Source organism: Raphanus sativus, chromosome 8, assembly GCF_000801105.2.
Source record: "Raphanus sativus cultivar WK10039 chromosome 8, ASM80110v3, whole genome shotgun sequence".
NCBI lineage: Eukaryota > Viridiplantae > Streptophyta > Magnoliopsida > Brassicales > Brassicaceae > Raphanus > Raphanus sativus.
Genome location: NC_079518.1, coordinates 4,816,456 through 4,843,130, shown reverse-complemented (window position 1 = coordinate 4,843,130; position 26,675 = coordinate 4,816,456). Strand labels below are relative to the sequence as shown.

Below are 26,675 nucleotides of genomic sequence, written 5' to 3'. Positions count from 1 at the left end.
TTCCACTTTTGCGGACAAAAACCACTTAAAACACACAGAAAAAATAATTTCCGTTAACGTACCACGTACGTTGTTAACCAACTACATTTGGCTGTCTGCATAAAAACAAAAACATCATCTTGTAAGCCTTTAAACAACCCAATCAAATCAGAAATAACAACCAACAAAAGTATATCAACGTCTTGACAAGTTATAAGAGATCCACACTTGACTTTAATTTAAAGAGTCTGGACATTGAACTATGTCTTCTTCGGAGATAGAGGTGCGTAAAGTGTCATCGCCAGCTGAGAGAGTACATCTTTCAAACTGACTTTGGTCAGAGACGCTTAAAGTCTCATCACCATCTTCAAGAATTTCTGGAATAGCTGCCGTGGGTAAACACAGGATAGGCTTAGGTGGAACCTGGAGAGCCTCTACACTTCCTTCTAACATTTCAACGACTTTGATCATCGGCGGACGATCAAATGGATTGGTCTGAATACACCAAAGACCAACTAATACCATTTTCCTTGCAATTTTCTCTTCTTCTTCGGTTAGTTGATCCCCAAAACACCTCATGATTTCTCCCCTCTCAAACTCCTTATAGATCCAGTCCGGAAAGTACATTGAACTGTTATTTGATCCAGATTTCTCAAAAATTTCTCTATTTCTTGCTCCAATAATCTCGAGAACGACCATCCCATAACTATACACATCTGACTTATGCGAAACTCCTCCAAAATTCCTAGAAACCACCTCAGGGGCAATGTATCCGAAGGTCCCTCTCGCATCTAGCATTGACATGATGCTCTCGTTATTCTTGCAAAGCCTAGCAAGTCCAAAATCTGAAATCTTGGGGCAAAAATCTTTGTCCATGAGTATGTTTTGCGGTTTTATATCGAAATGCACAATCCTCGATACACAACGATTGTGCAAATATTCTAGGCCGCGAGACAAACCTACCACAATCTTGTACAACGTTTCCCATTCCATCTTCGCCGACATATTCTCGGCAATGAACTTATCAAGGGATCCATTCGGCATGAAGTCGTATATTATAGCTCTGTTGTTCCCTTCATAGCAGAATCCGAGCAGAGGAACAATATTAACATGAGACGTTCTACTCATGCTAGCTATTTCGTTGATGAACTCTTCTCCATTTCCCTTTACATCTTTCAAGATCTTCACCGCAACGTCTCGGCCTCCATCAGGTAATTTTCCTTGGTAGACAATTCCGAATCCTCCTTTCCCGAGAACGTGAGCAAATGAGTTTGTCATCTTCTTGACTTTAGCGTAACTATATTGTCTCAACATTACAACTGCTTCAAAGTTTTTTCCATTCCTACTACTCTTCCTCGCATGTTTTGCTCTTGCTATTAGAATGACCGCAATAATGATAAATACAGAAGCTCCAAAGGCACCTACAATAAGAGAACAAGCAATTTAAAGTTAGTTTTTTCTTGCCTATGTACATGAGTAACTGTCACATTTATTAGGGATAGGGTACCGAGTATGAGTTTCAACTTCCATGATAGTTTTTCTGCAAAATGTTCAACGTACGTAAAAGTCTCATTAATTAAAAAAGACGCGATAAATTTTGGTGTGGGAAAGAAAAAAAAACTTACGTTTGTGCGGTATGGCTTGAAATGGAGACTGAGTTCCACTTCCTATTGGAGCCAGAGCCGGTCCAATGTTTTTAGATGTCCTGCACAAGATTAACGATCCAGCCCTTTTTTTTTTTTTTGTCACGGACATAATTTATATTAAAACGCTCAAAGAACAACAAAGTTAACAACTGAAGCAGAATATTCCGGAGCCAAGCTCGACGGAAGAACAGAGCTAATAAACAGCACAAAACATCTAAAGATAAAGCCATCTTGGGGCGAGTCAAGCTCAGCGAAATGAAGAGACCCGAAGAGAAGCCCTTTTCATACTTCTTATAGTAAAACAAAATCTCCCACAAAAAACTGACCTAAAAAATATGACACGGATGGATTCACTTACTTATGCCTTGGACCATGCTTGTTTGTTACTGGAGAGGGAGACAGTAAGTTCTTGTTGTTGCTTCTCGAACATAATCACATATCAATTTACAAGAAAAATAAATAAGTAGCAAACTCATATGTGTTATTGTTTGAACATATACATCCAAAATACGGTCCATTTCAATTTTGATCATCTCTAAAAAGGGATTATCTCTTAAATTTACCAATATGGACTAGTGAGATGTTGACAAATATCACCTACTCACTAACATAAAATAGTACTCCCTAACGCATTGACGATAAATATACTGCTGCTATCTACTGAAACTTACTTGGTTGTCATAGTACTTGTGGGGCAAAAAGTGACAAGATAGCCAGCGGAGTTTGTGCATTTCAAGGGGTTGCCACTGTCATTGTAGTCATATGAAAGTGGGCATTCATTGCTGAGTTCCTGCGACTGCGTGTCAACCGTCAGTTGGCATTTTTCGGAAGAGGTGTAATTGTTATGGTTGTCGCTCTGGCAGCAGATCTGAGGCAAATTGAATTTTTCACAAGAGTTGATGCAAGTAAATAATGAAGATAATGCCGCCGTACAGTATGTATTATTACTGACAACCATGCAATCAATGCTGGTACATGTTAGCTCATTTTGTGGGGCAATCAGCAATGGAAGGTTATAACCCTGAGCAACGCTAACTACATAGGTATCATTCTGGCCGTGAGAATTGTTGAAGTTAAACATGGCTAGAGTGAGAGAAGATGTGCCTGCGTTCCCCAAGCACTGGATTTCTCCAGAGTTGCAGTCTCCGGTTTGGCATGAGAAACTCTCGGTTCTTTTGGTTGAGCATCGAGACCTACCCCAGATACCACCTTTCCATGTAGACGGTGGGTCGATTTCACGCCTCTCTCCTTTCTTGAGAACGAAGCCAGAGATGTTGAACGGATGATCAGCAGAGGTTGTTTGGATCCCCGGCCACACAGTGAATTCGCATTTGTTCACTATTGTAATGTTCCTCGATGTTACTCCTGCAGATTATTATAAAAATCATGAAATGATTATTAACTAAACAAGGAAAGGTCGTACACAAACAACATACCTAAGATAAATAAATTTGAAACAAGGAGGAACATCAATGGCAATCCCTCGGCCATTGTCCTGAAGAGGAAAGAAATAAGAATAACTTTACCAATTAGGAAATAAGAAATAGACAAAAACCACTGTAATTTCTGCGAAACTTTCGAGGCCGACAAAATCATGGCGAGATCCTCTTTTTCTCTGTTGAAAATTGGATGTCTCCTTTTTGAAAATTCTGCCTCAAAAAGACACACGTCAAACCATACCTAGAAAATTAGAGTATTTTATACTAACATTTTATGATTACTACTATGGGGCTTCTTCAACACAATTAGAAAAAAATAACTTTGGAAAGAAACTGGCGCTTTATTGAAAAGGCAGCGAGAGCATTGGATGGTTTATTGAAAAGGCAACTAGAGCATTGTATGGTTTATTGAAAAGGCATTGCAACTCCACAAGCATGGCCTGATCTAAGATTACGGAGGTTTTAAAACATTTTTCAAAAAGTTAAGTAAACAAATTTGTTACAGTTTGGGTATCAATCTATATAAAAAATTCTAAAATTTTTGGGAACCAATATGAATGTTTTTTGGACTGTGCTCAGATCCAGTCATGCTTACAAAACACCAAAACTAGTGAAGTTGACTGACACTCTATCCAAGTTCTCCTGTTGACCTAGATGTTGGAATGTGTGTTGAGAATGCAGTTAATCGCGGTGTGAAATTGTTAACTTTCATTATTCTCCTATAAAAAAGGAGTTCAAAATTTAGGAAAAAGTTTCAGAAGAATAATACAAACTACAGGTGAAGAACAATCTGAAAAAAATTACATTTGTTGAAAAAGAATAACACAAGATGGTTTAAAAGACCACTAGAGATTTAGTTATTAAAGGGCCTTTATTTAAACAAGGCTTAATTTTTTTTTCATTCTAGCACAATGTCTGTTTCTAAGTTTGAGCGGCCCGCTCAAAGCCCTAGTTGCATGGCATTCGCTTCGATTAACTTTGGGTGAATAAATTAGGGTTTCCCAAGTAGATGGGGTAGGGTTTAGTTCCAATTGCTATCTCTCACCCAATGGATTCCTTAAGCTGTTGCTCATCTTTGTGCGACATTAGGAATCTGTCAATATCAACTGTTCCAGAACCCGAAGGTCATCAGAGAATTGAAACCAAAATATGTGATTTGCCCGACGATTTGCTCCTTCAGATCTTACGGTTTCTCCCCACAAAAGAAACAGCTGCCACTACAATCTTGTCAAAAAGATGGCGTCAATTATGGACGATGTTGCCTGTACTGTACTACATAGGCAAAGGCAGCGAGAGCATCAGGTGGTTTATTGAAAAGTCATTGCAACTTCACAAGGCCCCAAAACTATTTACGTTGATTGTGACAGTCTGTCCAAGTTCTCCCGTTGACGTGGATCTCGGAATATGTGTTGAGAACGCAGTTAATCGCGGTGTGATATTGTTAGCTTTCAGTATTCTCTGGAAAGCAGATCCCACAAGCTTTCCGAAGAGCCTTTACACATGCGACACACTCTCTTACCTACTTCTATCCAACGAAGTTCTTGTGGATGTTTCTTCTCAGGCTCACCTTCCATCTCTCTCACATCTGTTTCTTGACGAAGTGGTGTACAAAGACGAAGACTCCCTTGTTAATCTTTTGTCAAGTTCCCCGGTTCTCAAGCAGCTGAAGGTGTATCGACGTAAGGATGACAACTTGACCAACTTTACCGTGAAAGTTGCATCCTTACAAACATTAGTTTATACGGCTGATATGAGCCAGAATGAGGATGAGGATGATGAAAATTCCAATGGATCGTTGGTAATAGATTCCCCTGCGCTAATAAATTTGGCCCTAGTTGACGAAAGGGGAGACTACTGCTTGATAGAGAATATGCCTTGCTTAGATGTCACATTTATACACTTATGTGATAACCTGAGTGACACGTTTTTGAGATCTCTTTCTTCTGTCATACACATGGACTTGTTCTTTCTTGAATCAATGGTAGTGATTACATATATACCCTACCCTCTCCTTTGTTTCTTAGTTAAGTAACGTTTGTTTTTCTTTCTATGACAGGTTGCGTACTGTAATGCTGTCATATACTCAAGTCTCGTAGAGTTAAACTTTTGTCCAGGCAGTTTTGTAGATTGTTTGGATCCACTTATGGTTTTGCTTCATAATTCTCCTAAACTAAAATCTCTTACGTTAGATACGGTTAGTACCCTCTTCCCTAAAATAAAATGCGTTTAAGTTTTGATGAACTTGATATTAAAGTAGATTAATTGATACCAGGAAGCCCATAGTTTCCCACTATCCTGGAACCAGCCTAGTTCTATTCCCGGCTGCTTGTCGTCTTATCTAGAGATCTTTCGATGGAAAGCCTATGGAGGAACAGAAGATGAGAGACAACTAATGACATACATTCTCGGTAACTCAAATTGCTTAAAGACAGTGGAGATAGAGATAGAATCTAATCTTGAAGAGAGACAACATGAGATAGAATCTATGCCTAGGATTTCAACATCATCTCGGCTTCTGTTCCCCACCAAAATGAAAAAAAAGGTTTAACGGACAAACTTTCTCTTGATACTGTTACTTATCTATGTTTAAACTAATCAAGCTACCGTTTCATGGACCCAGCCTAGTTCTGATATGAGTATTTTACATAATTTCGTGCTGTCTGAATAAAATTCATAATAAAATTAGTGTTGTCATAATTTTATTAATCTAAATTTACTTTCTTTAGAAGCATCAGCAGTGGTGAACTTCTCATCTCTTAGTATTAAATACTAATATATTAGTTTTTTAAAACCAATTAAGCTGCACAATTAAAATTAAAGTGTAAAACAACTATGTATCAATAATAGTATGACATGTGGTTTGATAGTTTCTCACAATATTGAAAGAGCTTCATTAATTATTCAACACCCTATTTTATAATTTTAACATTCCACATCATCATCTTTATTTCACAATTAATTCAACATTCATTCAATTTTTACCCCTATAATAGTTTGTTTGACAAAATTAAATACCTTAATGACAAAAAATAATTAAACACCTTACCCCACTGTTTTATCTAATATTTCTATATTATTTTTACATTTGATAATTCTATAAAATAAAATTATTTAAAATCTATATATAATAATTACGAGAAATAAAAATCTCATTATTAGAAAGTAAAATTATAAAAATTAAAATACAAGTCAACAATATTAAATTTACAGCATAATTCGATAGTTATATCCAAATCAAATGAAGCAAATCTCTATAAATAAAAAATAACAAATTCTGATATAAAAATAAGAAATAAAAATAATTTATCTCAAAAAATTGGTAAGATGATAAAAAGACAGTCTAACCAATGAAAAACAACACAAAAATATTTTATACTAATGTTATAAAAGGTATTTATGATTTGCACGGATTAGACATCCAAGTTTTTAAAGGTATTTAAGATTTGTTTCGTATGTTACATCTATCTAATATTTTTATTTGTTTTGCTTTGCAAAAATACTGATATCCGGAAAAACAGATATCTGGAAAACAAATAAATATTTGCGGATATTTACGAATACTTACAGATATTTCATCCGTCTTGATTAATACAAATAATCTTTAAAATTTTGATACAAATTTGTTTTGTAAAATATTTTTTTCATGATATATAATATAAAAATCGAAAGACGTAGTGAATCTACATATTTTGTAAACTTGTTAAACTTAGGTAACGATTATAATAACACAAAACTTAAGAAACAACTATAATTATCATATTTTTTTCTCTTTTTGTATAATACTTTTATATAAGTAATAATGTAAATATAATTTTTCAAATCATATATTAGAATAATAATTATATTTATACATTTAAACTTTTAAATATAATTTTGATATACATATATTTTATATATTGTCGGATTAGAAGATATCTGCTTGGCAAAATTTTGATATTTTATGATTATTTTCTATTTTAACGAATATTTATTTTTAATATTTGATTTGTTTTGAAAATTTACGGTATCTATTTTTACCGATTCAACTCAAGTTTGAATCCACATAGATTTCTCATTTTATTCAAAATGTCACTGCATTATGTTCAACAGTTTAATATTTTCTTAAATGGTCTAAAAGGAGAGTTGATTGTTCTATTTTTCTCATCTCTCCGAATGGGCCGAGCCCACATCAATAAAGTGGGTCCGTTATATTCCGCGAGAAAGATAATTAGAAGAGAATATATCTTCATCTATCTCTCTCGCTCACTCTTTGCTCGATCGTTCAATCTGAAAGAAGAGGAAGAACCTCAAAGGTAAAGTCATGGTCTTCTGCTCATATAGTCCCTTCGATGGGGAACATGGGTTCTGTGTTCCCTTTTGAGATATTTCCTCGTATTTAATCTAATCATTTTGAATTTGATTGATCTGTGCTTACTAAGTGTTTGATTTAATGCCTCAAAGGTCCTTCCTTTTTGAAGTATTTTGATCTGCGTTGAGTAAAGATTCCAATTCAAATTGCATTTTGGACACGATAAGATTGAATCTCTAGTGTTTGTTTCAGATGTGTTTAGGTACAAGACGTGTGTGATGGTAGTAAGTGTTGTTGTTTTATTGCAGAGTTTAGGAAGGAGATATGGGGAAAGACGGTAAAGCTGGTGGGAAGGGTAAGGGAAAGCAAGCTGGTGGTGGCAGTGATGAAGCGTCCTCCAAGGGTAAAGGCAAAGCTGGGAAAGCTGCTGATGGTCTAGGAACATGCACTTATGTTAAAGGTTTGTTCTTTCAATTCATGTGTCTCTAATATTATTGGTCTTGTACAACTTGAGACATTTGTAGTAGAATACCATTGTCAACAACATTCTATAATGGTTTTGTTTTCAGCGAGACATGTTTTGTGCGAAAAGCAAGGGAAGATCAACGAGGCATACAAGAAGTTGCAGGATGGCTGGTTGAGCAACGGAGACAAGGTTCCTCCTGCTGAGTTTGCAAAGGTGACAACCCATTTCATAGTTCATTGATATTTAGAGACCAGCGAGTTTCAGTTTTCGGTTTGCTACATGTGTGTCTAATGAATGGTGGGGAATCTTATCATTATATCTTTGCGTGGACTGTCTCAGATTGCAGCAGAGTACTCGGAGTGCCCATCAGGGAAAAAAGGAGGAGATCTTGGATGGTTCCCAAGAGGAAAGATGGCTGGTCCTTTCCAAGATGTCGCCTTCAACACACCTGTTGGTGTCACTAGTGCACCTTTCAAATCTACGTATGACTACTAACTTTTTTTTTTTTTTTTTTTTGAATAGAATGTTAAATTTTATTCAAAGAAAAAAGACCTTTGTTACAACTAAGTGTATCCTTTGTTTAATAAGAGAAATCTTCTTAAAAAGTCAAAACAAAAAAAAAAAAAAACTCCTCATGTTTCTCTACTAAACCATTCCTCCATCCCCCTCTCATAATCTGTGTCTCCTCTTCTTCTTATCACCGTAAATTGATTGCGCATATGCTTCTCTAGTCTCCTTATTGTAACCTCTGCAGAGACCGCCACTTCACCATGTCTGCGCCTGTTTCGTTCTCTCCAGATAGTGTGAATAGATGCTTGAAACATGTAACGCACAATGTAGAGCTTCACTTTACTCCATACTGAGGAACCCGTAATCAGGCGAGTGATGTTCTCCCATCCAACCGCGTGTTGATCTTTAAGTATCCCTCTCATCAAATTATCCCACACTTGTGTCGAATAAGGACACTCAAAAAATAAATGGCTCAAGGTCTCCAAAGGATTCCTGCAAAGAATACAACTCACATCTGTGTTTCCATTCCAGTATTGCATCCTCTCCCCCGTAGCTAATCTCCCACGCATAGCTAGCCAGGTGATAAAGGAAAACTTTGGAGTGGCATGTTTGAACCAGACTGCTTGGTGCCAATAGCATTGCAAATGTCTTTCTCGTATACACATCCAAGTTTCTTTTGTGGAAAACTTCTTCTTATATTTCCCCTTCTCTGTTTTCCATAACGACACATCTTCTTCAAGCGATCTGTTCTCTTTAATCCTCTCAATCTCCACCTCCACTCTATTAAGGATAGAAACTCGATGTGATCTTCTTCTGTGCTTCATACAATCCTCTACTGTCGCATATATAGGTATGCCCATATCTATATAGCTACCTTCGCGCAGTATATCTTTCAGAATGCCCAGGGAGCTCCAAGATTCAAACCAGAAAGAAGTTTTACCTCCATTTCGAACATCCACTTTATAGAACAGCTTCGCTATATCTCTGCATTTTAGAATTTTCCTCCACATCCACGAACCCTTTTGAGTATTCTCCTTGACCATCCAAATCGAACCCTTCCTGATCAGATAAACTTTTATCCAACTAACCCAGAGTGAGTTTGCAGACAGAATTCTCCATACAAGTTTCAAGCCACAAACTGTATTTACTTCTTTCAGTGGTCTTAAACCCAAGCCTCCTTCCTGCTTTGTCTTACAAACATCCACCCACGACACTTTCGCTTTCTTGCTATTCAAATCTGGCCCAGACCATAGAAACGCAGAGCATAGCCTCTCAATCTCTTTGATACATCCACTGGGAAGTCTAAACGCTGCCATCCAGAAGTTTGTGAGACTTCTTATTACAGAGTTGATTAATTGTAATCTACCTGCAAATGAGAGGAATCTTCCAGTCCATGTACTAATCTTTTTCCTTATCTTCTCCACCAAAGGAAGAAAATCAGTGACAGTCATATGTTTTGTCAAAAGCGGAAGACCAAGATATCTTACAGGGAGCTTTCCATTCGCGAACTGAAACTGCCTCATAATTTCTTCATTTCTCTGCTCAGAACCAGCCATAAACAGAACAGACTTTTCCTTACTGATCTTTAATCCACTCATTTTATCAAAATCTTCAAATACTTTGAGAATGCCCTCCACAGAATGTCTTGAACCATCAGCAAAGATCATTAGATCATCAGCAAAACATAAATGAGTAAGCTCAATGTTTTTGCATTTCGGGTGGTAGCCTATTCTTCCTTTCACTACCGCTTCATCCAACATCTTAGAGAGCACGTTCATACAGATCACAAAGAGATACGGGGATAACGAACACCCTTGGCGAAGCCCCCTTTTACTTTGGAAATATCCGGCGAGCTCACAATTTACTTGTACAGAAAAAGAAGCTGAAGATATGCAGAGGTATATCCAGTGTACGAACCTACTAGGCAGACCCAAAGCTTTCAACACATTCATTAAGAAAGACCACTGAACTGAATCAAATGCTTTAGAAATGTCTATTTGCATAGCACATCTAGGGGATATATCCTCCTTATGATAATCCTTAACAATCTCCGTTGCTAGCAAAACATTCTCCATTAACAACCTTTCACTTATGAATGCCGACTGATTCAAGGTAATGCACTTAGGTAAAATCTTTTTCAATCTATTCGCTATGAGCTTTGAGATTACCTTATAGAGAACATTACAACATGATATCGGCCTGTAGTCTTTCATCATCTTCGCTTCCACCTTCTTTGGGATGAGTGCTAGTATCGTTGAGTTTAAGCCTTTTGGAAGAAATCCTTTGTCAAAGAAAGATTGAATTGCTATTGTGACATCTTCACCTATAACACTCCAAGCTTCTTTGAAGAATTCTGTCGTGAAGCCATCAGGCCCTGGAGCTTTGCTTCCCGGCATATGAAACAAGACTTCCTTTATTTCTTCTTTGGTTACTGCCCTTTCTAAACTGCTGCAATCCATCTCACTACACTGAAATCCCAGCAACTCTTGTAACATCTCAACCGAAGCACCCTCATACTCCAAAGGTTTATAATTCATGAATTCTGCAAAAAACCTCTCTGCCTCAGCTTTTATATCCTCCTCTGAGATAGCAACTGATCCATCTTCTCTTTGTATCTCATGAATAGCATTACGAATCTCTCGAATCTTCGCTGAGCAGTGGAAAAACTTGTTATTACCATCTCCAACATCAAGCCAATGTAGCTTCGATCTTTGCTTTAAAACCTCCTCCTCCAATAAAGCAAGTCTCTGCCACTTTGACCACGCAGCATTTTCAGCACTAATCTTCTCTTCCGTTGGGTTTACCATAGTCTCCTGTTGTTTTGAGCAAAGATCTTGATAAGCTTCTCTTGTCTGCTTTGATAGATTGCCTAATTTGATTTTGCTCAACTCCCTAATAGGCTGTTTGAGGGCTTTCAAACGCTTGGTAAGCATGAACATAGCAGAAGTAGAAAGATAGAGAGCTTCATAATCTTTCCAAGCATCTTCTATTAGAGAAATGAACTCTGGCATTTTCGCAATGACATTAGTGAACTTAAAAGGCTTCCGTTTCCTGCTCTCCTCATTTTTAAAATGGATTCGGCACCTTAAGTGATCTGAGCATCCTCCCGATTCAAAAACACAATAAGCATCTCTAGTCATGAGCCATTCTTCATTAATGAGAACCCTGTCAAGCTTCTTACAAATCAACCCATCCACTCTTTTATTACACCAGGTATGCATCGGCCCCTGATATCCCAAATCAGTCAATTTGCACTGCTCCACTACATCTTGAAAATCTCTCATCCCCATAGGCACCCTCGGTGCGTCTTCAAAACCCGAATGTTCCTCTCCATTAAGAATCTCATTATAATCCCCCATCAACATCCATTTTTTATTTTTAAAACTTGGTGCCTCCCCATGACTACTCAGCTCTTCCCACAACTCTTTCCTCTCCACCATAGTATTATGCGCATAAATGAAAGAAATGAAGAACTCCTCTTTTTCTCCTGGCAATAAGATCGAACATGTAATGACTTGTGCACTCTTGTATACAGGAGTCAACCGTACTTCAGGTCTCCAAACCACCCACAATCTTCCTAATCTGTTATATTCATAATTCCCCATAAAACTCCAACCATTAAAAACTTCCTCTACAATCTTCTCAGCTTTTTTCTCCTTTACTCTGGTTTCAATAAGGCAGCCAAACAAGAAGGAATGATCTCTCACCCAGTTTCTCACTACTCTATGTTTGACAGGCTTATTGAAGCCCCTTATATTCCAAAAAAACCCCGTCATGAATGATTCTTCCTGGAACCCCTTTTCATATCCTTTGCAGGATTTAAGGTTTCAGGATTTACCACTCGATGATTGGTTTTTGATAGCCTTGGCAGAATTTGTCTTGCTCTACCCTTCCTTATATCTTCAATACTTTCTTCTGCCAAGCTCTGATAAATATCTTCATCCTTCTCACTTTGTACTTCTTCTCTCTCCTCTTCATCCAACTCCTCATTATCTTCTACATCCAACACTTCCTTATCTTCTTTATTCAACTCCTCACCCTTCTCATCCGTGTTTCTCAATGCATTAAAACGAGAAGGAGTAGTAATAGTTACTTGGCCATATTGCAGGCGTTGCACTATTCTACTTCTTCCCATTTTCTCACCCGAAATTTTTTTCCATTCCCCTATCTTCTTATCATCACTTCCCATATTCTTCTCATCACTTCCGTCTTCTTCCTTTCTCGTATCTTCACCTTCCAACTCATTACTCTTTCCTGCTCCCTCCTTGATCTCTGTTTTCCCCATCTCTTCAGTCTGCTTATTTACCTCAACAAACTCATCACTCTTTACCTCATCAATTTTAGTATCCTCAGAAGCTCCCTTATTTCTTCCTTTACAAAAAGTCTCATAATGTCCCCAGCGATCACACTTTACACATCTTGGAGGAAGCCATGGATATGTGTAGTGAATCGTGACTACTTCTCCTTTGATAGTGAAATCAATCTGCTTTGGAGGCTCTTTAGAGAGATCTGCCTTAACAAACACCTTTGCTATATCAAAATTTGAGCAAGCAATTGTGTCTGGATGAAGGTGATCCGGAGCTCCCACTGCACTTGTCATGAAACTTAAGCCCTCCCAAGAATACATGCTCATGGGAACATTTGTGAGGTGAACCCATAACGGAATCAGATTTGCATCCTCATCATCAACTTCAGGAGACCATTTTGATACCACCATCGGAACTCCTGCTATATTCCACATCCCCCTTCTCACAACCTTCTCTCTTATCTTCTCATTCACTATTCTTATCCTCATCGTTTTCTCATCAATCACATAAACTTCCATCTTTTGTGATTTTTCTCCAAACAACCAGATCTTGTTTATTATCATATGGACCTTCGCAATATGAGGTGCTGTTTCCAGAAACCTTGCAATCACGAAGTCCCCCCAGAGTGGATTGGATTTCTCAGTGATTTCCGCCGGAACCATCACCGATTTCTTCCCATCCGATGTCGATATCTCTAGATCATATTTCTTCAAACTTTGTTTTTTTTGTTGCGCCACTGCCACCCATGTTCGATCCGATTGAATTCCCGACTGAACCACCGTCTGAACCCCCGACTGATTCCCCGACTGAACCCCCGACTGAACCCCCAACTGATCTCCCTGCTGAACCACCGACTGATTCCCCGACTGAACCACCGACTGATCCCCCGACTGAACCACCGACTGAGCCCCCGACTGAACCTGAACCACCTGAACCACCGGAACCTCCATCGGAGCTTCCTCAGCTGCCTCCATCCACAGCGGAGATCGAAATCTCGATATCGCCTTCAGAATCACCAAAATCGCCTATGAGACCAAAACGGTGCGTTTCTAAAGGAGGGTTTTTTTTTTCCACTTGTACCTTCCAAATACATTATGACTACTAACTTCCTCTCTCTACTTTCTTCACTCTCATTCTGAGTTTTTTTTGTTGTTGTTGGCTTCCTTTAGTAGATGCTGAATCTGATTATGATGTGATTGCAGGCACGGATACCACATCATCTTGTCGGAAGGAAGGAAAAACTGACAGATTACATCTCTGTTCTGCTCTGGTCTAGTCTTGTGGATGTCACTTGCTAGTTGTTACTGTAACCTATATATAAAAACACACAGCCTTTGTTGTTCTGGCCAAAATGTTTGCTACAAGTTGTTAACGAATCTTCTCTGTTGTTTTGAATAATGAATTCCTGAAGGCTGTGAGATTCATTTAAGTGTTTATTTCTGCATAAGTAAACGCTCATCTCTGAACTGATTCTGAGAGGCTATATATCTAGCTCGTCTATTTGTTGGAAGAGTGATCATATTCTTACCTATCTGAATAGAAATAGTCCACCGATAGTCGGTAGAGCTTGTATATCTAGCTCGTACGTTGACCATAAACGTTGTAGCACAGGAATGTGAACACATGTGTTAGCTACACAAACGGATAGGAATGTGAACACATGTGTAAATGGGTAAAGACTAATTGCATCTGGTGAGGATTCAAAAAATATAATGAGGGTCCTGGAGGTCGTTGACTCATTAGTGTGAAGCTAACAAACGCATATATGTAATGATAGTGTGTAGAATCAATAATTCGATGGGCCACAGACGCAAACGCAAGTGCGAATTAATTTTCATCCACATAATTGCTACTCGCTCCTTTTCTATTTACTGTATTAGATATCTTTTTTTTTTTGAAAAAAATTAACTGTATCAGATATTTCCCTTTTTTTTATAACATTCAAATGAGTCTTAAAACATTAATTTATACTAGATTTTGACCCGCTCTTAAAAGGGCGGGTATATCTTTCGTTTTTTTTGAATTTTTTAATATATATGTGCTAATTTTCGTAATCATATTTCTGTTTGATATTAATTTAATTTAATACAATTTTTGGTAAATACAATAAATATGTCCAGTTACATAATTATACACTTATGTCATATGTATTACAGTAATTATTTTTTAAAATTTATTTTTAAGTGCAATATATTATATATTTTCAGTAGTTACCTAACATAATTAGTCAAAAATATTTGTACCAAAAAAATTCAATTCGGAATTGTTCCGAAATTCAAAATCTCACACTCTATTAGATCTGTCATATATATTTGAAACAGTTCTTAAAATGTTATATCCGAAAATCAATATTCAAACCAATTTGTACCGTAAACCAAACAACACTTTTTAAAAAATGTTTGAAAAAGATGTATATATATATATGTAAATGTATTAATATGGTATTCACTAACTTTAGCTAAAATCACATTTAAAATATTTTTAATTGAATAACCTATTTAAAACCGGTTAAATTAAAACCCGTAAAATATATTTATAAATAATACTTTAATAATAATATCAAACACACATCTAAAACATACTTAGAATTTTAATTAGATATTGGCCATGTAATTAGATACCAAATAAAAGATGACAGAAACCTTAAGTATATATCGAAAAAAAAATGGTGGTTACATTATAATATTAATAATTAATTTGATGCAGTGGTGTGATTATTACGAAGAAGTAAACATAATTTGATTGGTCCAGGTCTATTATTATGCTGAAGTGGTGGTTACATCGATAATATGTAACTTATATGCAGTTAGTATTTTTTATGTATCGATAACTGAAAACAATTAGTTGGACTGCACTTTTATTAACTGGTCAAGGTGGAAAATTAATAGTATTGATTCATATTAGATAGAATAATGTAATTTAGTTTCGTATACTAAAAGAATCGAACCTAAAATGTGTTAGCGTGTTAAGTCTGTCTACTGCTACTTACCACAAGTCTCGTTCCTGTATTAGATATCTTACCATGTAAGATCTTTTTTTTGTCAATACCATGTAAGATCTTATCCAGGAAAAATAGCAAAAATAGTAAAAAGAGATGCAAAATATCACATAGATAAAAACAAAACATATAAATTTAGTGAAGTATACTTATGTTGCTAGATATTTTCCTTATAACAGAATATGATTTCATCCAACTTTAAAATCAACTTTATCCATATAACTAGTTCTATATATAACATAAAAGAATAATTCACTTTCATCACAAAAAAAAAGAATAATTCACTATTCATTTTTGTAGGTCTATTTTTATATATATCTTTCATTTTCTTTTCTCAGCAACAGTTATTATAATATATTTATATTTGTTTAATTAATAATTAGCATCTGATCCGAAGATTTCATATCTTTTTTTTACAAAGCCGAAGATTTCGTATATCCTACATTTCCCACTTTCCTATTTATAGCACCCCTTTCATAGCTTTGTTTTTTCCCACTCGCACTCTTCTTTATTCTCCTTGTTTCGTATCTCTCACTTCTATCTTCCTGCGATCACCACAAAAGATATATGCATCGAAACTGGAGACGAAAAGATGAACAAAGAGATGGCTCCAAGAAGATTAACCATGGTGACGATGACCATAATTGTGATGATGGTGACGATGGATAAGACATGCATATGTGCTGAGGAAATTTCCAGAGGCAGTTTCCCAAAAGGATTTGTCTTCGGAACTGCTTCTTCTGCTTTTCAGGTCCCCTCTCCTCTCCACTCTCCCTCTCTTTTTCCTATTTTATTTTAGGATTCATTTGTTTTTAATCGTTTCCTTTTAATGGAATCTGAAAGCAATATTATTCACGACCAAAAATTAGGCCACATCAGAACATATACGTTCCCCATGAGATATGTTTTTGTTTTTTCAGTAGCAACAAAAACATAAAAAAAATACGTCGACATATATATTTTTGTAGTTGGTAACACAATACTAAACCATTTTTTATCTAACACTAATGAAGACAAAGTACTTTAATATATCTTGAAACACTTAAGCTACCTCTGTAAATTCATGGTAATATTTTCTTTGTCATCATCATACTACTACAATATGATATTTTTTATATATGATTATACGTTCATTGTATTTATATTTAAACAATATCTTGAAATATGGTCCATATAACTCGATATACAAACAAATATGGCCACATACCATTCATGAATCACGGGCATCCAATTCATCCTCGTCCCTTTCCTGTGGGTTCTGTTTTTTTTTTTACACAACTCTAGGTCTTTTCAAACAACGACCTTTTCTTTTACACATTTTCACAATTTACCCATTAACCTTTCTCTTTTCTCTTCTTCTCAATTCCAGCCCAAATTAAGTCACACAAAATCATATGAAGTATAGCTTTCTCGGGATGCCTCTCACCTAACCAAGCACACACAACTTATGTTTCAATTACTTTTTAAAAACGTTAGTACATAATAAAAATGAAAATAGTAGTGGACCGAGCCTTATAACAAAAATAATCAAAGAAATCAATATTTGGCGCAGCATGAGGGAGCAGTAAAGGAAGATGGAAGAGGTCCTACTATATGGGACACCTTCTCCCACACTTTTGGTAAAATCGCAGATTTTAGCAACGCCGATGTTGCTGTTGATCAGTACCACCGGTACGAGGTAAACCCCATTTATATAAACCAAATAAATTGTCAATGCATATACAATTCCTTAAAAAAGTACACGAAGTAATGATTTAACTGAAATTACAAAATGGTGACGGCAGGAAGATGTACAACTCATGAAGAATATGGGAATGGACGCTTACAGGTTTTCCATTTCGTGGGCTCGCATTTTTCCAAGTATGTTTCATACATTTATTTCATAAATATTTTATATAGTTTATAGATTGAATAGATGAATGATCCTTTTTGTTTTGAATGGGTAAACTAAAGATACTAATTAGTACTACAATATTTTTTAAATTTGATATGGCTTTTTGATGGATTAATAAGATTATAAGAATGATATTATGTGATGTTATAAAAAAAGAGAGAATGATATTGTGTTGTTTACAGATGGTGTGGGACAAATAAACGAGGCCGGAATCGATCACTACAACAAACTCATAAATGCTTTACTTGCTAAAGGTAGTGAACATCAATCACTGAATATGGCGTTTATTGAAATTAGTGCTGGTTGATTTTCTTGATTTTTATTTATTTTTTACTTATTACACAAATCAACAATAGATGCACAGTTGATGTAGAGGTTCTTGATTGCATAAATTTTACATTCATTTGATTTTTTTTTATAAATTATTGTTGGTTGAGTTTCACATGTATACTATAACGAAACAATTGTAGGGATCGAGCCGTATGTGACGTTGTACCATTGGGACCTTCCTCAGGCACTCCATGATCAATACCTCGGTTGGCTAAACCCACAAATCATGTACAATCCATACAAAAGGCGATATAGACATTTAATAAAACTATTAACTAGACAGAAATGAATTTCAAAAGATTAAAGGCTATATCATGTTTTTTGGCAGAAATGATTTTGCAGCTTATGCAGAGGTTTGTTTCCAGAGATTTGGAGATAGAGTGAAGCATTGGATCACGTTCAACGAGCCACACACATTCTCTATACAAGGCTATGACGTTGGTCTACAAGCTCCAGGCCGTTGCTCTATTCTTTTTCAGCTCACTTGTCGCTCCGGAAACTCATCTACCGAGCCTTACATCGTTGGTCACAATGTTATTCTAACTCACGCCACCGTATCAGATATCTACAGGAAAAAGTACAAGGTAAGTCAACACCACATTGAAAACGTTATGTTATACTCCCTCCGTTTCATATTAGATGATGTTTTAGGAGATATTTGTTGTTTCAAAATATATGATGTTTTAATATTTTATATTATTTTTAACTTTACTGAAAACTGTGTAACCAATTAGATTTCGCAGTCATTTTCATAATTGGTGGATATATTTTTAAAAGTTATTTTAAAAGAAAAATAAAGTTCTTAATCTTTGTGCAAAAAGAATAACATCATCTATTATGAAACAGAAGGAATATAAAATTTAAAATATATATACAGTTCTGATGTATACTTATGACAGGCAAAGCAAGGAGGTTCATTAGGGATAGCGTTTGATGTAATCTGGTATGAACCGGAGTCAAACAAGAGAGAGGACATTGAAGCTGCACAAAGAGCTCAAGACTTTCAACTTGGCTGGTAATTTTCAACGAGTTTTAATATCATTCCATTACATAACCACCTTTTCTTATTAGAAAGTGATGTATCTTGATACGATGTTTAGGTTTTTGGATCCGTTGATGTTTGGGGATTACCCGAGTTCGATGAGAAGCAGAGTCGGAAGCAGATTGCCAGTGTTCACGGAATCTCAATCTGCTCTAATAAAGGGTTCCCTAGATTTTGTAGGGATTAATCATTACACAACGTACTACGCAAGAAACAATGCCACTAATCTCATTGGCACTCTCCTACACGATGCTATTTCTGATTCTGGAACCGTCACTCTACGTAAGAAAAACCACACACTTTACTCTCACTTAAACCGTAGTTATGACTTATGAGTATACATCACTTTATTGATAATCTCTGTTTTGAATTTCAGCTTTTAAGGGTTTAAGCGCAATAGGAGATAGGGTAAGAAAAAAAAAATACTATTAACTCCAATAAGTTATATACATTTAAACCGTTGTTATGTTTTTGTTGTCGATAGGCCAGTTCGATATGGTTGTACATAGTGCCTAGTGGCATGAGAAGCTTGATGAATTACGTCAAGCATAAATATGGAAACCCTCCAGTCTTTATCACTGAAAATGGTAAACACACACGATCCGTTATAATATAATAATAACCCTTTTAAATCCACAAGAAATAGAGAGTTTACGATGATGATTGTGTGCATGTGTGTGTAGGAATGGACGATTCAAACAGCATTCTGATCCCAAGGAAAGAAACTCTTAAAGATGCAAAGAGAATCAGATACCATCATGATTATCTTTCGAGCTTACAAGCTGCTATTAAAGAGGATGGTTGCAATGTGAAAGGGTACTTCGTGTGGTCGCTATTGGATAATTGGGAATGGGCTGCAGGTTATAGTTCAAGATTTGGTCTCTACTTCGTTGATTACGGAGACAAGCTTAAGAGATACCCTAAGGACTCTGTCTATTGGTTCACTTCTTTCTTGAACTCTACTTCTTGACTTCCTAATTGGTTTCGGTTAATCTATAAAAAACTTAATGTTAAGTTATGGATTTGGATTTAAAAAGAGATACTATAAGCACAACAAAATCAGTGAAAGGTAGTTGTCATTGACAGAGTTTCAGTTTGAAGTGTTAGCATATATAAATAATAAATCTTATGACAAAAACCCTTGAACATAGGGGTATTATTATATATAAATTTTCACAGTAAAAATTAACGGTCTCAACTCAATTCACATGAACTAAATAAGATTGAAAATTGAATGCACCACTTGCATGTATGAACTTTGAGAAACAATGTATTTCTTATATAATATATAGTACTGAGTTGTAAAATATTTTTTTGTAACGTCTTAAGCTGAGCAATGATACAAAATAACATTTCTCTAAATTGATATATGGTTAACATGATAAGAACTATGATAGAATCCTCTCCAAAAGATAACAAATTTTATGATGTGTTCTGCAATTTGGGTTTAATAGTAGCAAGTGAGGAGGAAATAAGGAATAAAGTGTAAAATGTAGAAAGTAGTAAGGCCTTAGCTAGAAAAGTGTCAAATTAGAACTAGGACAGAATCCTCTCTAAATTGATATGGTTAACACGATAAGAACTAAGACAGAATCCTCTCCAAAATATTACAAATTTTGTGTTTTTATGTTCTGCAGTTTGGGTTTAATTGTAAGAGATGAGAAAACAAGGAATAAAGTGTCAAATTAGAAAATAGTAAGGACTTAGCTAGAAAAGCGTGTTGGTCTTAAATTACGAGGTCGAGCTAACATTCAGGGATTTTTTAAGGGTCAACCCGAATAATAGCACGAACCGTATCCACCTTTTATCTTCTTTCGTGTTCTTCCCCAAATTTTTCTACGTAATCCATATCTCGATTTCGTTTTTTCTGGGATATTTTTTTTCTTCCAATTAATCTATAGATTCATCTAATTCACGTCTCCCTCTTTCGATTGATACCAGTTATTTATATATTTCGTCTCTCAAGAAAGATCTAGGGTTAGGGTTGTCGATCTCCTCACACGTCGTACAATTTCTCGATCCATCGTTTTCTTTTGCTATTGAATCGATTTTCATCAACACCTCTTTTTAATTTTGATGTCAATTTCACCTTTTTGGTCCCCAATTGAGATCTAGGGTTCTTATTTTCCGATCTATCCCAGGTCTTGCCAGATCTGTAAATTATCAAAGGGCTTTCTATTGATTCGTATGTATTTGGTCAATTCTTATCTATTCCACTCTTGATTTGGTTGATTTTTGGGTAGGCCGGAATCTAGGGTTAGGGTTTTCTTCTAATTTGGGGATTTTTTTTTTCTAGCTTAAGCTTCTGAACGGTTAAGATTCTTTATACTCTCTGGTTCTTCCGGTGAACGTTTTTAGTTTGGTGTGAAGTTTGCTTGAACTATCCCTTTTACAGAGGTAAATAATACACACCATTTGTTCTTGTCTGAACTATTTTATTCTTAACATTACTACATTTGTCAGTTTTTGTTATTGAACTGGTTCTTTGTTGTGTTGCATGTCAGTTTAAGTAGCATAAACAGTGTAGTTAGTGTCCTTAGAGGAACTTATACAGTTAGGTGTCTTTACATTATGGTTTATTATAACTTTATAAGGTCTCTTGCATGCATTTTCTTCACAACTGTGAGGAGATTCTTATCGAGTTGTTCTCTTGTGTTTTTTTTTCTTATTAGGTTGGAAATGGGATTCAAACGCCCTTTAGATGACACCAAGTTTCTTGAGCTCCCGTTTAAACATTCTAGACAGCTTGGCTTTAGTGACAAGTCAACGCAGTTTGAAGAAACTACTCCACGCCATGCTGCTGTTTTGCAGAAACCTCTTGCCACGGGTAAATATTAACTCACGAATGTTGTTTGTCAAAATGATCAATGTCTGCTATGTGATTGAATCTTTTTCTTTTGAATGGGTTTATCGACAATAGTGGACGAAGGAGATCTTTTGAAACACGAAGGAGGTGAAAAGACCTTTGATGAAGAGTCAGGTTTTGTTTACCCGGGTCTTGACATGGAAGGCTGTTTTGATCGGGTCATAGAAGATTACCACGGCGAAGATGCAAGTCACTCTCCTCATTCTTCAGAGTATTTTGAGCTCGGTCTTGTACCTCCAAGAATGTTTGCTCCTGTTGAGTCCTTCTATTCTTTCCTCTTGGATCAACCTGCTAGAAAGCAAGTGCCCATTGGACCAGATCATCAAGCCATGATTCCTGAATGGGAAGGTAGTCTGAATGGGAACCTAGAACCGTTAGGCACTGGTACTTGTGTTATTCCCATGCCGGCACAGAATATGGATGACATAGCAGGGAAAGGTAGAGAGTTGTGTGTCTGCCAGGACAAGGATTCTATAAGGTGTGTGCGCCAGCACGTCAAAGAAGCTAGAGAAGCAGTGGTTAAGGTGCTTGGATGTGAGAAATTCAGAGACCTAGGCTTCTGTGATATGGGAGAAGAGGTTGCGCAGAGCTGGAGCGATGAAGATGCGTTACTTTTTCATGAGGTTGTTTATTCCAATCCTGTGACGTTAGGTCGGAACTTTTGGAAGCACTTGGAAGCTGCGTTTTTGTCCCGAACCAACCAAGAGATTGTTAGCTACTACTTTAACGTTTTTGTTCTTAGAAGAAGGGCCACCCAGAATAGGTCCATGATATTGGACATTGATAGTGACGATGATGAATGGCATGGAGGATATGGAGGACGACCTTTGGGTACTCAATATGTCGAAGAAGATGACTCTGCTGTCGAATCTCCTCTTCATGAAGGGACTGAAAAATTCAATGAGAGAGTGCATCCACTCCATCAAGAAGAAGGTGAAGAAGATGCCAGTATTAGTGACAATGATGAAGATGATACCAGACTGTGTGATGAGCACAAGATGGATGCAACAAATGAACATATGAGTATGTTTTCCGGGTGCAATGAGGAGAGATTCAACGTGGAAGATGACTCATACACGACCTTTGAGCTTCCACATGATGCTGTGAACTCCGGCTGGAAGAACTGTGCAAATAAAGAAGAGAGTGGTCTTGGAGATGAACAGAAGAAAGTTGGAGGAGTGTAGGATCCGAATGTTTCAAGAAAATAATGGCAAAGGTCTTCAACGAACCGGGAGCATCATGGATGACATATATTTGGCTATGGATCCTCATGGGAAAACAAGGCAAGAAACAAGTGAGGAAGCAACATCACGTTTCGACAACTTGCAGAATGCTAGGTGGGGTTATGGGGTCCTCCAAATGTTCCTATTAAAAAGTGTAGAGAGTTTATAAGAATATGAATTTGGTCATGTGGAACCCTTGTGAATGGGGCTGTTGTTTCACTTTTCTTGGGACCCTCTTTCTCAATATTCTTTACCTAGAAAATTGTCAGAATCTCTCTGATTTGCATTTAGGATCTTATTTTATTTTGTATGATTAAAGAGGAAAACATATAAAGAGAGAAAACAAATGAAACGATTTTGGGTTTGTCTTTGCATTTGTTTGAAAACTGAGAAGATCAACAAGTCTTAAATTTATTTTACAAACAAAGCTTTGACAATGCCAAAGTTTGTTTGCTTTAGAATCACAGAATATGTGGCACAGAGGACAACTGTTAAGGGCAAGCCTTTGTTTGTTTGTTTGTTTTGGACGCCGAGAAGTCTCTGTTTGGGCCCCATGGTTTGTTATACCATAACCTAATAGTACTAATTCAAGTTCACTGTGCTACAAGATTTTTAAAATTTTTGTTTGGTAAAATTCTACAAGATTTATATTAATGAAGGAAACAAATCTCTAATAAGTTAAAACTTTGTGCGGATTATTGCAATTTCAAGATTTGGTTTGTAAGTGAGTCGCCAAAAAAGATCTAAACCGTCCCAGGCTTTTCTGTCTATGAATTGAACATCCAAAAGCGTGTGTGTTGTGTTGAGTGATAGAATGTAGATATTCTGTTAATATAAAATCTTGTATAGTTTAGATTTTGTATCAGTATATTCTCCTGATATTCTGTAACCAACTTGGCTATTTAAAGCATGTGAATAAGATCGTATCCCTCAAGGGAATTTCATGAACTTTCATGGTATCAGAGCTTGATCGCTCCTGAACCAATTTTCTCTTCACGTCGTTCTTCTTTCTTTCTTCTTACCTTCACTTCACGTTTTCTCGTATTACTATTTTTTTTTTCTTTTCTTCTCTGCTTCGTAATCATGGCTGCACCTCCTGCACACGTTGACAGGGCCTTTGGAGTTACTAACATCAAAAATCATATCCCAGTCATATTGGATCTAGAGGATCACAACTATGACGCCTGGCGTGAGCTGCTCCAAACTCACTGTCTCGCTTTTGATGTTCTCGGGCATATTGATGGTACCTCTACTCCTGAAAACGCAGCCGATGCTCCTTGGCACAAGAAAGATAGTCTCGTGAAGCTCTGGCTCTATGGTACCCTGGCTGAGAAGCTCTTTCGCAGTTCGTTCAGACCAGGCGGTACGGCACGAGACATATGGTTACGTATTGAGAATCAATTTCGCAATAACAAAGAAGCGAGAGCCATACAGATCGACAATGACCTTCGTACGTTGGAGATAGGCGACATGACAATTCAAGAATACTGTCAAAAGCTCAAATTCTACTCTGATCTTCTTGCCAATCTAGAAGCTCCCGTTGCTGATCGTACACTGGTGATGTACATGCTCAATGGACTCAATGACCGCTTTGATAACATTCTCAATGTCATCAAACATCGTGAACCATTCTCCACTTTTGATGCGGCTCAGTCCATGTTAGAGATGGAAGAAAAACGAGTTCTTAAACTCAACAAAACCACTGCTACGCATAAAGACACTCCTTCATCTTCCACCGTTCTCGCAGTCACAGAAGAGCAAGAACAGAAACCACAACCTCAGCAACAGAGACAACACAACAACTACAATAACAATCGTGGAGGTCGTCGTGGAAACAGAGGACGTGGTCGATACAACAACAGTCGTCACTACTACAACAACTGGCCTCCACCTCAGTACTGGCAATCACCGTATCCTCAATGGCAGCAACGTTCCCCGTACTGGCCTCCCTTTACGCCTCAGCAGAACACTCAAGCTCCTCCACGTCCCAATCATCAGGCTAATCTTGCAATGATGCCAATCCAGCCAACTACAGACTTTGCTCATGCCTTCAATACAATGACGCTTCAAGATCAGTCTACGGGTGATTGGTATATGGACTCGGGTGCGACAAGTCATCTTGCTGCGGATCCAGGTATCCTTCAGTCTGGTCTTAACAAAAGTATTAATCAATCAGTCATTGTAGGTAACGGTGCTCGTATTCCAGTTCTTGCCTCAGGAAACACTTTACTTCAAACTTCATCTAAACCTTTATCTCTGAACCGAATTCTTATTGCTCCTAATATTGTCAAAAATCTCATTTCGGTTAGAAAGTTCACAAGAGATAATTTTTGTTCAGTTGAGTTTGACCCTTTTGGTTTTTCTGTGAAGGACCTTCACACTCAGGTGGTTCTTCTGCGCAGTAACAGTTCCGGTGATCTTTACTCTCTCCCATCATCTCATACAACACCATCACCTCCATCTTCCGCTTTGCTGTCTTTCTCACCGGACCTGTGGCACAAAAGACTTGCGCACATTAATAATTCTTCTTTGCGTTCTTTGGCTTTTTCAAATTCTATCTCTTGTAATAAAGACAAACTTGCTTCTTCTTGCAAGGCTTGTCAATTGGGCAAACAAATAAAGTTACCTTTCAGGGATTCAAATTCTTATGCTTCAAAACCCTTTGAGTTAATACATTCGGATGTCTGGACTTCTCCAATCATTTCTCCTACTAACATCCGATATTATGTTTTCTTTCTTGATGATCACACTCACTTTTTATGGGTGTATCCTCTCAGGCGGAAGAGTGAGGTTTTCTCTAAGTTCAAACACTTCTCTAACTATGTAGAAAACCATTTTCACACTAGAATTCAGGATGTGCAGTGCGATAACGGCGGCGAATATGACAACAACCACTTTCATGACTTCTGTGGAGATAAAGGGATCACGTTAAGGTTCTCATGTCCTCATACATCTCAGCAAAATGGCAAAGCAGAGAGGATGATCAGAACCATCAACAATGCCATCCGATCCCTGCTCTTTCAGGCTCACATGGCGCCTACGTATTGGGTCGAAGCCTTACATGTCGCTGTGCACATCCTGAACATTCTTCCGTCTGTCGCTATAAAGAGCCAAATTCCTTTTACTCTTCTCTTTCACAAACCCCCTACCTATGATCATCTAAAGGTATTTGGGTGTCTTTGTTTTCCAAATTTAAATCATTCTTATCTTCATAAACTTGCTCCTAGATCCACCCCATGTCTTTTTCTTGGATATCCTACAAATCATAAGGGTTATCGGTGTTTGGATCTTAAATCGAGAAAGATCATAATCTCTAGACATGTTTATTTTGATGAGTCTATCTTCCCTGCAGCTACTCTAAAAGGCTCTGCTGCAACTTATCAATTTCTTGGAGCCGATAGCGAACCTTCTCCCATGTTCAAATCAATTCTGGAAGGTTCATCTCCTCCTGCGGCCCCTGCTGCAGCAGCTTCTCTGCCAAACACATTTCCACCTTGCCCTAACCAGCCTCAACGTCACTCTATGCAAACTCGCAGTAAATCAGGTGTCTTGAAATCAAAGAAACAGTTTTCTCTTCTTTCTTCTGTTTCACCCTTGCCCACTAGTCACTTAAAAGCTTTACAAGATCCTAATTGGACACCTGCAATGACTGTAGAAATTGATGCTTTTGATAAGGCTAAGACTTGG

The 26,675-nt window shown here is 37.0% G+C and overlaps 5 protein-coding genes across 5 annotated transcripts; 4 read left to right on the top strand and 1 right to left on the bottom strand.

Moving 5' to 3' along the window:
* Positions 1-25: 25 nt before the first annotated feature.
* On the bottom strand, positions 26-3,216 carry LOC108819492 (PR5-like receptor kinase). The gene is made up of 6 exons (XM_018592537.2): positions 3,062-3,216; positions 2,297-2,990; positions 1,984-2,043; positions 1,605-1,684; positions 1,487-1,519; positions 26-1,400 (listed from the first exon to the last, which is right to left on the bottom strand). The coding sequence occupies exons 1-6, from the start codon at positions 3,114-3,116 to the stop codon at positions 214-216; spliced, it is 2,109 nt and encodes a 702-aa protein (XP_018448039.1). The 5' UTR covers positions 3,117-3,216; the 3' UTR covers positions 26-213.
* A 768-nt stretch (positions 3,217-3,984) lies between these two features.
* Positions 3,985-5,825, top strand: LOC108819760 (putative F-box/FBD/LRR-repeat protein At1g22000). Its single transcript, XM_056991806.1, has 3 exons — positions 3,985-5,045; positions 5,121-5,258; positions 5,337-5,825. Exons 1-3 carry the CDS (start codon positions 4,113-4,115, stop codon positions 5,610-5,612), a joined length of 1,347 nt encoding a protein of 448 aa, XP_056847786.1. The 5' UTR covers positions 3,985-4,112; the 3' UTR covers positions 5,613-5,825.
* Positions 5,826-7,219: 1,394 nt separating this feature from the next.
* On the top strand, positions 7,220-14,059 carry LOC130494744 (uncharacterized). Its single transcript, XM_056991661.1, has 5 exons — positions 7,220-7,356; positions 7,661-7,812; positions 7,922-8,031; positions 8,158-8,300; positions 13,838-14,059. The coding sequence occupies exons 2-5, from the start codon at positions 7,677-7,679 to the stop codon at positions 13,878-13,880; spliced, it is 432 nt and encodes a 143-aa protein (XP_056847641.1). The 5' UTR covers positions 7,220-7,356; positions 7,661-7,676; the 3' UTR covers positions 13,881-14,059.
* Positions 14,060-16,137: 2,078 nt separating this feature from the next.
* LOC108831376 (beta-glucosidase 40) lies at positions 16,138-19,958 on the top strand. Its single transcript, XM_056992186.1, has 11 exons — positions 16,138-16,384; positions 17,186-17,311; positions 17,418-17,493; positions 17,710-17,781; positions 17,998-18,085; positions 18,186-18,441; positions 18,757-18,872; positions 18,958-19,181; positions 19,276-19,307; positions 19,384-19,486; positions 19,583-19,958. Exons 1-11 carry the CDS (start codon positions 16,226-16,228, stop codon positions 19,867-19,869), a joined length of 1,539 nt encoding a protein of 512 aa, XP_056848166.1. The 5' UTR covers positions 16,138-16,225; the 3' UTR covers positions 19,870-19,958.
* Positions 19,959-20,662: 704 nt separating this feature from the next.
* Positions 20,663-23,351, top strand: LOC108831383 (uncharacterized). The gene is made up of 3 exons (XM_018604932.2): positions 20,663-21,296; positions 21,572-21,726; positions 21,820-23,351. The coding sequence occupies exons 2-3, from the start codon at positions 21,579-21,581 to the stop codon at positions 22,947-22,949; spliced, it is 1,278 nt and encodes a 425-aa protein (XP_018460434.1). The 5' UTR covers positions 20,663-21,296; positions 21,572-21,578; the 3' UTR covers positions 22,950-23,351.
* Positions 23,352-26,675: the final 3,324 nt, after the last annotated feature.